The sequence below is a fragment of the Triturus cristatus genome, chromosome 4_2 (genome assembly GCF_964204655.1).
Source record: "Triturus cristatus chromosome 4_2, aTriCri1.1, whole genome shotgun sequence".
Taxonomy (NCBI): Eukaryota; Metazoa; Chordata; class Amphibia; order Caudata; family Salamandridae; genus Triturus; species Triturus cristatus.
Genome location: NC_140586.1, coordinates 265294564 through 265307585, shown reverse-complemented (window position 1 = coordinate 265307585; position 13022 = coordinate 265294564). Strand labels below are relative to the sequence as shown.

At 44.4% G+C, this 13022-nt stretch overlaps 1 protein-coding gene across 2 annotated transcripts in view; it reads right to left on the bottom strand.

Moving 5' to 3' along the window:
* Positions 1 to 13022, bottom strand: part of ABCA4 (ATP binding cassette subfamily A member 4) — a 1118748-nt gene that overhangs the window by 351630 nt on the left and 754096 nt on the right. For both annotated transcript variants that reach the window (XM_085601480.1, XM_085601481.1), the window contains one exon: positions 7927 to 8135. In XM_085601480.1, the coding sequence (XP_085457606.1) occupies positions 7927 to 8135 (209 nt within the window). The remainder of the gene's footprint in view (positions 1 to 7926; positions 8136 to 13022) is intronic.

The window sequence follows — 13022 nt, the reverse complement described above, 5'->3', positions numbered from 1 at the left end:
TGCACTTTCCTACAAGTAGCTTGCATGCGAACATTCTCTGCTTTAATCTCAGCCCTGTGATCCAACATGGTATTATAAATTGTTGACAACGTAATCCCATGATCAGGTGGTTGTATGGCAGAATCACTTTCTGTGCTAAGACCAGGAGTTTTTTCCGAAATCGGGCCAGTCTTTGTAGATCCTATAGATATATTGCCATTTACAGGATGTTCCTTTCCTTTTTTAACTTTTTTTACTGTGGTGATCGGAGAGACCTTACTTAAATCAGCTTCATTCTCCGTGCTATTTTCTGCATCATTCTCAGACCAATCCTTACTACTTTCATCCGATGAAAAATCAGACAGGGAATAAGAATTCTCAGTGATTTCTTGAAAACCAACACTTGCCTGTAGGGGCACGTCCTTGTTCAGCGCTGCTACAACTGTTTCAGCTGTTATACCAGCAAAATCATCAGTTGATTCTTTGGAAAAAGGGGTATTAGATACTACAACTCCCAGAACCCCCCTGCCGGGTTTAGAGGGCGCCTGGGTTTCATCTACTGACTGTTCCACCGTTAAAGCTGTTTTTTCCGAGATAAATGGAGGTGAAACGACACATTCTACCAAAGGTGAAAGATTACCGGACACAATGTTGCCAATGTCGGGAAGAGTCGAGCAAGTCTCCCCTGCCTGCTCAAGCTGCAACAAAGTATCCCCTTTATCCGTCTGTTTTCCAAACAACTCCGGCAAAGTCATTCCTCCATGTTTTCCTACACGGGCTTTCTCTTTTCCTGCACCTCGATCCCCTTTCCTCTGAAGCGGCTTGCTCGAATGCTGAATGCCCGCCGCACCGTCTGCTGACTCCCCCGGCAGAGAGTTCTCCGTAGCAGCTGCCTGAGTTTTCGCACTGCGCGTCGTCGACTTTGGCGGCATCTTAGACCAAACGCCGCTACCACGTCCACTGGCAAAACTCCGAAGGACACACCACACGTGGACAGTGGGGAAGCGAACAAAGACTTCTTTCCAGTATCGACCGGTGAGTGCCTTCCAACCGTCATAGATTTTGGCGGCAGAAAAAGGTTTAAGAACGCCGACAAACATTCAAAAATTAGTAAAATGCTTGTTTAAACACGGAACCCCATACAGGCATTTTCCAGCCCTTTTTCTTGATTAAATCACCGTTCTAAGGTCTTCTCCAACAGGCAGGAGAGGGAGCTGGGCTGTAACACAGCCTACACCACGGCGGCCATCTTGCCTCAGCTTTAAGTGATTTAGCTTCGGGGCTAGAGGGAGGACAACAGAGGGAAGGTGATCTGACAGGAAATGCGACTCTAGAGGCAGTCCCCTTTGTTGCTCTGGGCTTGGACCCAGTACAAAGAAAGTTGAGCCAGTTACCCTTGGAGATTAAGGAACGCTTCTCAACTTCAGAATTTAATCAAAAGAAGACTCAAGACACATGCACTAGCCTAGAGGAAAATTTGTCAGTGCTAGCGCATCGCATGGAGGAATTGGAGAGTAAAATGGGGGAACTGAGGTCAGAAGTGAAGGACATCACGCAGTCCAGGTTGAAGGAAAGGGAAAGGGATCTGTCAGAAAGGCTAGAAAGACTTGAGAACAACTCTAGAAGAAACAACATTAGGATCCTTGACCTGACAGAAGGATTGGAAGGAGATAATATTAAAACCTTTGTTATAGAGATTCTGACAAAAGCCTTCCCACATGTTGCCTCTGTGTCTGTATGGGAAGCTGAGATCCAACGGGTACATAGAGACCCATTTAAACTGAACCCCGGACAGAAGAGGCCCAGAAAAATACTGGTATACATTCAATCATTTCTCCTTAAGGAACAACTACTGGGGGTAGCTCTTAAACTTAAGAGCATTCAGGTAAAAGAGCAACCTTTAGAATAAGGTCAGATATCTCTCATGTAACGGAGGACAGAAGGTGGGAGCTGGGTAAGTAGATGAATAGTCTGAGAGAACTAGGCGCTCAGGTGCAGTTAAGATTTCCGGCTTTTTTTAAAGTGATGTGGGCTAACAGGATGTACAATTTTCGATTCCCTGAGGAAGTGGACAGTTTTTTGGTACATAATAAACCCTCATCTAAATGAGGTTTGTATTTAAGGTTTTGGAGGGGGTTCAGTTTTCTTGGTGAAGACAATTTTGGTCTCCTTTTCTTTTTCTTTTGTTTAGGGGGTTATAGGTTGCGGCTTGAAGTGGCAATTGTCAATTGCCATAAGCAGTGAGGGAGGGTTCCCATGGGTGGGAAGGGAGCTGAGGCGGGTAGGCAAGTGTGCGGGTGGGGAGCATTGGAAGAAAATAAAAAAAATCCATAATATGAACCTCATGTGACTTAACAACTGCCTGTAGATGTAGCCTGGGGTGGACGCAAGAAGATGATGGGGGTAGAACTGATCCCGGGGGGGAGGTAGTCTAGAAATTTTATGTTGGAATGTGAATGGCCTGAGAGTTAAAAGAAGACAGCGTCTTGTCTTGCAATATCTTATGGATAGCCCAGCCAGGATTCTTATGCTCCAAGAGACCCACTCGTTGAGTTAAGAATGTAAGGCACTGTTTGACACACAAAGATGTGTCGATAAGATTGTAGCCTCAGATCACCAATGCAGCTCAAAGGGGGTGGTCATAATCTTTCAAATAAATTCAGGGTAGAGCTAATTAAGACGTAGGTCGACGAGAGAGGATGATGGGTAATAGCTGAGGTGAGGACGCAGGGTGCCTCCTATACGCTGGCTAATTATTATGGCCCTAATGAAGATGATACCAGCCCCCTAAATAATCTTTGTCTTTCTCTGGTAGATTTTGAAGCACCTTTGATACTTGGTGGAGACTTCAATGTCCTTCTAAATAATAAACTAGACAGATCCTCCCCTAGAACTCAGATTGCGGTGCCACGGGTTAAAGCCCATCTTTCCACAATGTAAAAAAATCTTATCCTGTGTGATGTTTGGCGGAAGAAAAAGGGAGATGCTTGGGAATACTCCTTTTACAGTAAGAAAAATGGTCACTACTCAAGGATTGACTACACCTTTATAGAGCTTCCGGAGCTAGGTATTGAATATTTACCTATGCATCTCTCTGATCATGGGGCAATAGCCCTGAATACAGAACTTCCCCCAGAGTGTACTGTGAGGAGATGGACTCAGAATAGGAGACTTCTTCTACAACCATCTGATATGATAAGGAGGAAAAAACTATCTTCTTCCAGCATAATCTGGATTCGACCCCCCTGTATATAGTTTGGGATGCTTTTAAGTTTTGGTTGAGAGGGATCTTAAAGAGTGCCCTTGCGGGCTGGACTAGATCTGACAAAAGGGAGATGGTGGACCTGTAGGAGCAGATAGTAGTGGCTGAGGCAGCCTTAAAGGCTGTAAGGGCATCTGGCGCTACTAGGAAAGGTTGAAGATCTCCAACTGAAGTTTAGACTTAAAATGGAAGAGAAAATGCTTCAGAAGTGGGAAGTAAGCAAAATGAGGGACTTTGATCAGGGAGAGAATTGTAGCAAACTCCTTGCCATGAAGAGTAGAGTTGATAGATTGAGCAATTACATCAGTAAGATCAAAAAGGGTTTCCAAGTTGTGGAAGATAAAGGAGGAATCTAGCAGGCTTTTATCGAATTCTTTCAAGATTTATTTCGAGAGGATTTAGCGGTAGAGGAAGACATTGTAGACCATTTGCTTGCTGAGAAAAATCTCCCAAATTTGAATTTGGATAGCCAAAGAACACTTATCGAAGACATAACAGGCAATGAAATACTTGCTGTCTTCAGTAAAGCCAAGAAATGGAAAGCTGCAGTACCAGAGGTGATTCCAATTAAGATTTATACTCTACTAACCAATGAAATTATTCCGATCTGGGTGAAATTATTCAACGAAATTCTAAGGGGGACCTCTACTTTACCCGACTCGTGGCGGGACGATGTCATCTCACTGATTCTGAAGCCCGGGAAGGCCCGATTCAGTGCCAGTCTTACCGGCCAATATCATTATTGAATTGTGATTATAAGACCTTTGCAGGGATACTAAATGCCCGGTTTTGCAAGTTCGTGGGGCCGATAATTCATGAAGATCAAAAGGGGTTCCTCCTGCGTAGGCAGATGTTGGATTTGGTTTATACCTTAATTAGCTCGATCGATCTTGCAACAGCACAGGGTGTCCCTCTCTCAATTATTACCATTGATGCAGCAAAAGCCTTTGACTGAGTCAACTGGCACTACCTGAACAGGGCTTTGAAGGCTTTTGGCTTTGGAGATATTTTTAGGGAGGTCCTCAAGAAAATATATAAAGCTCCCCAGGCCCAGATTTTGGTCAATGGTAGCCTGTCCGCAGCAGTCACAATAGAGCGTGGTACAAGGCAGGGGTGCCCGTTGTCTCCTGTCCTGTTTGACTTGTATATTGAGCCTTTGGCCAGAGTTTAAGGCAGAATGAAAAGATCTCCCCTCTTGTTGCAATTGGGTTCATGGGGAAGCTAGCCTTGTATGCAGACAACTTGATTTTGTTGTCATCAAACATTAACACCAGTTTATCTGACCTGCTCACTGAAGTTCAGGCTTTTGGTAATTTGTCAGGCTACGAGGTTAACAATGACAAGACAGAAATCATGGCCTGGAACATTGCAGCTCCAGGGGTGAGGCTCTCCAAGGAGTTAAGATACCTAGGAGTAACATTAACTCAGGATCTTGGAGACATCCCCAAAATAAATTTAGAGAAAGTCTCAAAGGAGGTGGATGTATTATTGAAAAGGTGGCAGAACATCCTGCTATTCCAGTTCGGGCGGGTCAACGTGATCAAAATCTGTTTTTTACCTAAGTATGCCTACCTCTTTAATAACATCCCATTGAAATTTGATAAGGGTGGATTACTTAAAATACAGGGCAAGATTTCTTCTTTTATCTGGGCAGGCATAGGAATCAGGTTGTCCTGGAAGAAACTAAGGCGAAAACTCTTGCACGGTGGTATTAGCTTACCAGATCTTCAGCTGTACTGCTGGGCGCATCAATTAAAGAATTGTAGGATGCTACTTCTTAGGCCAGACAGCTCGCTTATTGGCAGTATATTTGAAGCTATGCATCTAGACCTGGCTGAGGAAGGCTTTATGTATAAATTTGGTGCTCCTAAATTTTTTAAAAAGGTCCAGCTCAAGATTCTCTATGCGTTTGTTGTGGTCGGATTGCCGTCTCTGTCTAGGATTTTCCTATTACAGTGAATGGGCACCAGTGTGGGACTCTCCAGGAACTCCAGAGTGCCTATTAGACGCTTTAGTTCAGCTGCTGAAAGACGCTGGTGTTGCGCACTGGAAGGACACTGTGGATGGCAGCAAATGTTTTTCCTGGGATTTTTGGAGGAATCTTACTAGCGGTGCACTCGCTAGGTTTAAGTACTATCAAATTTCATCATGGTGTAAGAGTCAACACTGGCTTCCCCTCAAGGACAATTCTATGGAAGACGAGCTACAAGATTTGAGCCCGAAAAAGAAGCAAGTAGCACAGTGGTATAATCATCTCCTTGCTGCATCCGATAGGAAGCTGGAACATCCATATCGGGTCTGGGAGAAGTACTTGCCGAGTGAGTATCATTGGATACACTTTACCCACTGATTAAATCTGCTGCATTGAGGAAAACCACTTTTTTTACGCTCCACAGGTTATACTGGTCCCCACTCAAACTCTCCAAAATTAAGGGCAATGGAGAAGCAAAATGTATGAGATGTGAGGCCCAGAAGGCGGATGATATCCATGTGTTCACTTCCTGCCATTTGATCCAGGAGTTCTGGGGCAATATGGGTAAGACTCTGTCGGACGCCCTGGGCATTGAGATGGAGGTACGCCCTTCTGTTGTTATGTTTGGTACTATATCAAGGCCCAATGGGGTGCCAGGCTTTTCGGGGATACAGAATAAATTGTTTTTTTTATTTGATTCTTCTGGCAAGGAGGGAGATCTGCAAGTTATGGCTTCAGGCGGCACCCCTCACTTGGAGAGCCTGGTGGAACTCTGTGGGACACTTTAGGGACCTAGACCAGAAGGTTAATGTTTATAGAGAAAGAACTGAACTTGGGTTATTTTGGAATCTGTTAGACTCTTTAGATTCTGATTAGATTGCTATATAGTGTCCAATGATTATACCTCTAGGTCAGCTCATGGTGAATTGTGTGGGTGGTTCTCGCAAGAACATCAGCTGAGACTGTACCCCCAAGCAACGAGCAGCAGGGGTGGATCAGATCGAGAGGTTGCTTAAGCTACAGAGGTCATATGAGGAATAAAAAAATAAATATATATATATATTTCTTCTCATGCTTTAGATACAAAGGAATTTGGCTTTTTCATCATGCATGTATACGTAAAGCAGTACTACTTTATATACATTAAAATGCTATTCACTGACCTCTGGTCATATATCTCCACTTCCATCTCTCCAATCTTTTCTGTACGGAAATATACACAGCGTGTGCAGAGATCTCCACCTACATAGGGCTAGGTATTAGTAGTAACTATGGGAGGGACAGAGGGTAGTGATGGCAAAATGGGGAAGAACTACTAATAAATTGATGCGTGTATGAACGTGATTTTTTGGAAGGAGTGTAGTGCACTCCAAGTTAAAAAGTTACTAACCTGTTAGATCTAGGCAAAGGTTTCGATAATTTAAACCTGAATTCAATCCCTGCTAGCTATGGCACAGAGAAAACAGGCTTAAACAAGAGAAAATATGTAAAGCATTTAGAAGTACCAACACAGTTAAAAAGTCAAAAATATAACACAATTATAATGCCACTCTGATTTACAACAATAAATAAAAATGTAATTAATAAAATTACACTAAAACAACAAAAATCCCACAAAGGGAAACAGAAATATGAGTTTCTACAAGATCTAAGGGCCTAAGCGCCAAAACAAAGTTATGCACCAATAAAAGGTCCTGTTAGTATTTGACTGGGACCTAGTCATAATTTCAGGTGGACTGTGATCTCATGCAGGTCGCATACACCAAGCACATTCATCCCGGTGAAAGGCTTTAGTCTCTGAAATAGAAGTCTAAATCATTTAGAAGGGTAAGGTTGTTGAGGATATCTGAAGAAGCGTAGCATTTTGACAATTCCCAGGTCTACTACTCATGGTAAATCTGGGAATGCATCAAAATCCATGGGTGGATGCGTGGGAACACCCACACTTCAGCCACAGAATGCCTCCCTGGGGCAGCGTAATGCAAGGCAGGGACTTGTGCTGCCTTGCATTACTCCAGATTTACCAAGCACCGCAAGAGCATGCCAGGTGACCTTGCAGGTCTTGGTAAATTGGAATTGAGTGTAGCATTGTCCTTGAGTTACCTTGTGTGACACTAAGACAATGCAATACTTTGATAAATCTTGTTCCTGGTTCTTATTTGAGAATGCACTCAACTTCAAATGTCATTTGCAGGGAGACATTATATCGCAGAAAAAAGAGGGTTTGGGATAAAATAGAAAATCTCTGTCCAAAACAAGCGATGGCCAATACAGCCCAAGTGTTCCAAACAAAAATAAACCTGTTTTTTAAGTCAACAACGAACTGGGTAAGGAAGAACAACAGTCTATGTAAAGAAAGATATTTGTCAGTGTGAAAAGGGTGCATTTTACTTAAGGAGAAATTGGTAGGTTGAAGTTTGATCTCCAACTCAGACAAGATTGAGGAGGTCAAGATAATTGTAGTCATATTTATCTCATGCAAATTAATCAGTGAGGTCTATATGCGCATAAGTTTATTATTAAAGTTTATTATTATTATATGCGCATACAGGGAATATTCACATTTTAAGGTTCACCTAAGAAGGGCTGGTGACAACAATGCTGCACTTTAGCAATTAACACGTTAATGCTTCACAAGTAGTCAAAAGCAAGGAGTCTGTTGGAAAGGAGTCTGGACTCTGAAATGCAAGGTCAGGGATGTAATTTGTGGTACCTGAGCAAAGAAGTCCTTATGGCTTCGCACGGCATGGTGGAATCGCTTGATGAACAATGCTCTGAACTGCTGATGAACAAGGTCGTAATCCTTCACCTGCCTGGATCCTTTGCCATCAGTCCCAGCAGCCCCCTGAGGAAGGTCTTCAGCTGGACATTTTTCAGAAGGCTTTCGTGCACTTGCTTGCGGTGCATTTGTAATGTCTGTGCCTATACAGTGCAAAAACATACAGAGGAGATCACGTAATAAATACAAGCATGAACACAACTACCTTAGTGGTGAAAAGCAATGCATATGGTTGACCCCAGGCAAGATCTAACCAGTGCAGAAGGGGTTATGTACTACCAGGGACGGCTCCTAATGGGGGCATATTGTGTTTTGTTTCACCAGTCCTAGAGAAGGGAGGAGTTGACTGAAAGACTGGTCTGCTGAACTCATATGCCCCATGCCTGGTGGTAGAAGTAGAGCAGGGCAGTACACAGGCACATACTGGGCGAGCAAAGGTGGGCACCTTCAACTGTGTGCATGCCCACTGTATGTCCGAGAGGCAGCACTGATGGTTGGTCGGCATTGCCAAAAGTGAAAGTTTTCCCCAGAATTAGGATGAATAATAGACCTGTCCTGAGTATTAAAGCAAACTCAGCCCGCTTTCAGGGCCCATTCTCTGATTGGCTGCCTATTCACGGCGGCGAACAATAAGAAGAAGAAGTGGGATCCAAGAGGGTCAGACAGTTGGGTGTGTCCCTGCCTCGCCAGTGCCTGGTGCTTTTTTTATCTGCAGCTCCCCCTGCCTGTCCTATAGGGTTGCATTTGTGCCCTGTCAGCCCCGCAACTATCCCTGTGCAATCTCCACCCCACTTGCTGATGGTGCTAGGACACCTCACGGATCAGCAGGTTGGGAGCTAGAGTGAGCCTGTTGAGCACAGGTGAGCCCTGCATCATGTGGCTAGGGAGGTACATAATGGGGAGGTGTAGGGAGGGCAGGGACTGAGTAAAAGGTTTTTGTGCCTGTGTGATGGTAACATATGTGAGTGGCTGGTGAAAATGGCAAACGGATTGATGCTTGGGGACCAAAAATATATTTAATTAAATATTAAATTCTTTGTATTTCAGAACAAAAAACTGTTTTTCGCTAAAATGACAAGCTTCGGTTAGGGAAACTGAGCTTAGGTACCCAAATTAAAATGATGGATTTCATGGTGGTATTTATTTTGCATTAGCAAGCCGATGTTTACGATAACATGACTGCATTTCTAAAATATACTTAAAGATGCTGTCATCGCAAGTTCAGGAAACCCATTACTGTTTTTGGTTCCCTGGTTGATTTTCCATAATGTAAATAGATGCCTCCCATCATCTATGTTGATAAACCGGTTTTGATGTTAACATACCTGAATTTGATCTCAATGCACCCAGGCTGAGACAGCCTGGCTGCTGTGTAATCATGTGAGCTGTGTAATTGAGTAGCATAGTGGTTGTTTGGGCCTGTAACATTTGTTTAGCTCAGCCATCCACCCGTTTGTGAGATGCTATTAAATTTGATTTGTTCTTGCTTCCCTTCTAGCCAAACCCTCAGTCATGACTGGGATTATTGGGGGTAGGAGTTGGCCTAACGGCTAGGGCGTCCGTCCTTGAATCTGGGAAACTGGGTTCGAGTCTCGGCAATGACGCTAAACATCCTGTGATTCTGGGAAAATCACCTAATCTCCCTGTGCCTAACAAAAATGTCCTCATGTAATGCAACTGGTGCTATGTAAAGCGCTCTGATACCCGATTCGGGTCATGTTCGCGCTATATAAAACTCTGTTAAATACAAATTATACATGGCTGTGAAGAAAGATGCTAAAAAAGATCTGAAAATGATAGGGTAAGTGACCTCGCAGTGCCAGATTTTCTTTATTGCCTGTATCACATATACATCTTAACCAAATGTTTGTGGACGTTATCTTGAAAATTGTGCTGTAAAATGCACAATTTGGTCACTTATATTCAAATGCTTTTCAGAGTGCCAACCACCACACCACCACCCTCATCATGGGAAGTTGGTTTGCCTGGTTCGGGTGGCCCAATGCGAGGAAGGCATTTATGCCTCGTAATTTCCAAAGTAAGCCAGGTGCACCTGTGTTCTCCTATTCGGAATGAAAGAAATATATGGCCTGGTTTAGAGTTTTGTTGACAAACCTAATGGATATCATGCCCGCCTTAATACAAGTGCATTAAGGATTATTAGGCCCATAGAATTAAAAAAAAACATAGCTGAATCAATGAGTAAAACCACTGTGTATTACTTCCTTAAAGTGGTTTTGAATACCACAGTACGGATAGTACAAGCATCAAAACCGTCAGTGCGTTTTACAGAGCATTAGGAAACATATGCATATAAATGTGATGTATGAATCCAGGACATTAATACCGAGGTAGTGAGTAAAGCGGCACATGAATAAGCTGTATAATGCAGGTGCAATCTTATATATACAATAACAGTAATCGTAAATGTACAAACATCTACAGTTCAAATCTAACCTATTTACAAGGAGGACAGACCAATAAATGACATGGGAGCATAAATTGTGAATAAGAGAGTTATAATAAACAATACAGAGGTATAAGTATGTGTAGTATGTGTACAGTCAAGCTAATTATAGGTTCAATGGATAGAAGTGGTTTCACATCATGGGTGATTTCTTGATATACTAAATGCAATGATCTAGGATCAGAAAGGAAGCAAAGATCTAGCGGGAAGTTGGAAATTGACTGATGAGTTTCTATCGAAGCCTTTTGCCATTTTTACAGCAATGTCTTTAAGAATAGAATTAGCAAGTGCCATCCCCAACGAGCTAAAGAATGACAAAAGCCATTTACTGCTCCAGGCAAGTATTACAGCTTTGGATTGGTTGTTATACCCTCCAGGCCAACCTGGAATGAGACAGTATTAACGTTCTGCACCCACAAGATCATTACTTGCTTTGGTGGGTATTTTAAATAGTTCTGCATCAGCACGTGGCCTGGAAAAATGGCTGACCGGATGCTCCTGGGCCCCCCATCAAAATTGTTCTATAATCCTCGTACAAACTGGGGCGTAGTTTTCCCTGGACAGCGCTACGAGCGTGCTGCAGTGCCTGAAGCAATGAAGATAGAAGGTATTCTCTCTGCTGCAACTCCTGAGCCAAGGCCTGGAGAGGGGAGGCGCCGGGCAGTGAAACATGCCTGCTGCACTGTGAACAGCCACTGGGGTGAGCCACGTTGCCTAAACCGGGGTTCTCCAATGCCGGTCCTGGAGAGCCGGATCCATGTCAGATTTTTAAGATAACTACGTTTATCTAAATGTAAATAAGCTAAAAATCTGGCATGGATCTGGCCCTCCAGGACCAACATTGGAGAACCCTGGCCTAGACCACAGGACTGAGCACGGCTGTGGGTTGGGCGGCTTTAGTGACTTGGGGAAGGTGATGCTGACTCTGAACACATACCTTGGAATCATGCTTCCTGTCCAGTGAAACACGGTAGGGCATGCCACCCTGGAGCCTGCGGTACAAAAGGGGGTGGTGATGGACGGAGCATCAGAACCAATCAAACACTCACACCCAGTCAACAGATCTGGGTTTGATCCATCACCGTTCTTTAGCCCACTCTGCCACCCCAGTTCAGACATGGCCATATGCAAATCAGTCTGACCCTGTGCCTCATGGGAACAGTCCAGCCCGAACTGCCAAGCCATGCCTTCCCTGGACCGGAAACAAGCTTCCTAGGACCGGTTTCTGGCATTTCCAGTCGATAATGAGCCGGAGGTCGCCCACCCTTTAGATGGGCTACGGAGTAGAGGTATGCCCCGCCCGGGAGATTGGACATTTTTGTTAGCAGGAGCACTAAGCACAAGACAGAGGCTGTAGCCCTCTGTGGCTCTCCAAGGAAATAGCAGCATTGTCTTTTGCTGAGTACCCGGTTTACCACGCAGTGCCATGCAAGGTAAGCTATGGCCTGCTCTGGGAGACTAGTTGACCCTGTGGGAGTCTGAGTTTTGATGGACTCTCTTTCTTCCTCCCTTCCCGCTTCTAATGTGAGGAATGAAGACTCTGGAGATCAGGATGGGGATACACGGATGGTATGTGGGGAGGATAAACCTGTCGCCTTTGACATTAATATTAAACCAACAATAAGGAGTGTTGGTGGAGTACACAGTGGCTTCTAATTGGATGTGAGCCGTGTCCCTCACAGCGATTTAGCTACCTGTGTTCCAAATTGGGGTTCTTTCTTTGGAAGGCATCTTGCTGCGTGCGGACCGGGGAGACACTTAGAGGGTGAGCAAGTGCAAAATAGCACATGGATACTGACTGCCTACAGACTCTCTTAGCTGGTGCAAATATGGGAAGGATAGAGCCACAAGACACTCTCCACAGACTATGATAGACCTGTATGCAGGAAGCACAAAAGGGTTTGGGGTGCAGGGGGAGGGAGGCAGTCCACACGGGCAGTAGATGGACTCAGACCCAACTGGATGACAGATTTTAGTGGTTGGAAGAGAAAATTGACTCCTTCACCATCTTCAAGTAGACTCGTGTAAAGTCAGCAAGAGGACATTGGAGACTGAACGATCAGTCGAAGCCCTTAAAACTGAGCTCTCCAATCTGTGACCTAGCACTCTCTATCTGAGCTGCCCCCCTTCCTGGATGCTTGACTCGCGGGTGCAGAATGGAGATCCTGAAGCAACAATATCCGATTTCGTGGGCATTCCTAAACGAGTCGAGGGCAGCACTCTGGAGAACGTCCTGAAACCATATAATAAGGTTTCCCAGTAATCCGTTTGCCTGTCACGAGTCTTCATTGAGAGGGTCCACAGAGTGTTGGTGCCTCCCCCCATCCTCTCCCCACCTGGGGCACAACCACATGCCAAGATCCTGAATTACAGGAACAGGGACATCCGGACATCATACTTTAATGTGCCCAAAAATCAGGAGAAGTGAGGAACAAAAATGGTACAATTCTTTGTAGTAGTGAAACAAAAGTGGAGAGCCACAAACATAACATATATGTTGTACCCAGCAAAGGAGTGGCTGGAGGTTGGTGGTAGGGTTGGAGCGTGCCCGGGTCGAAGTAGA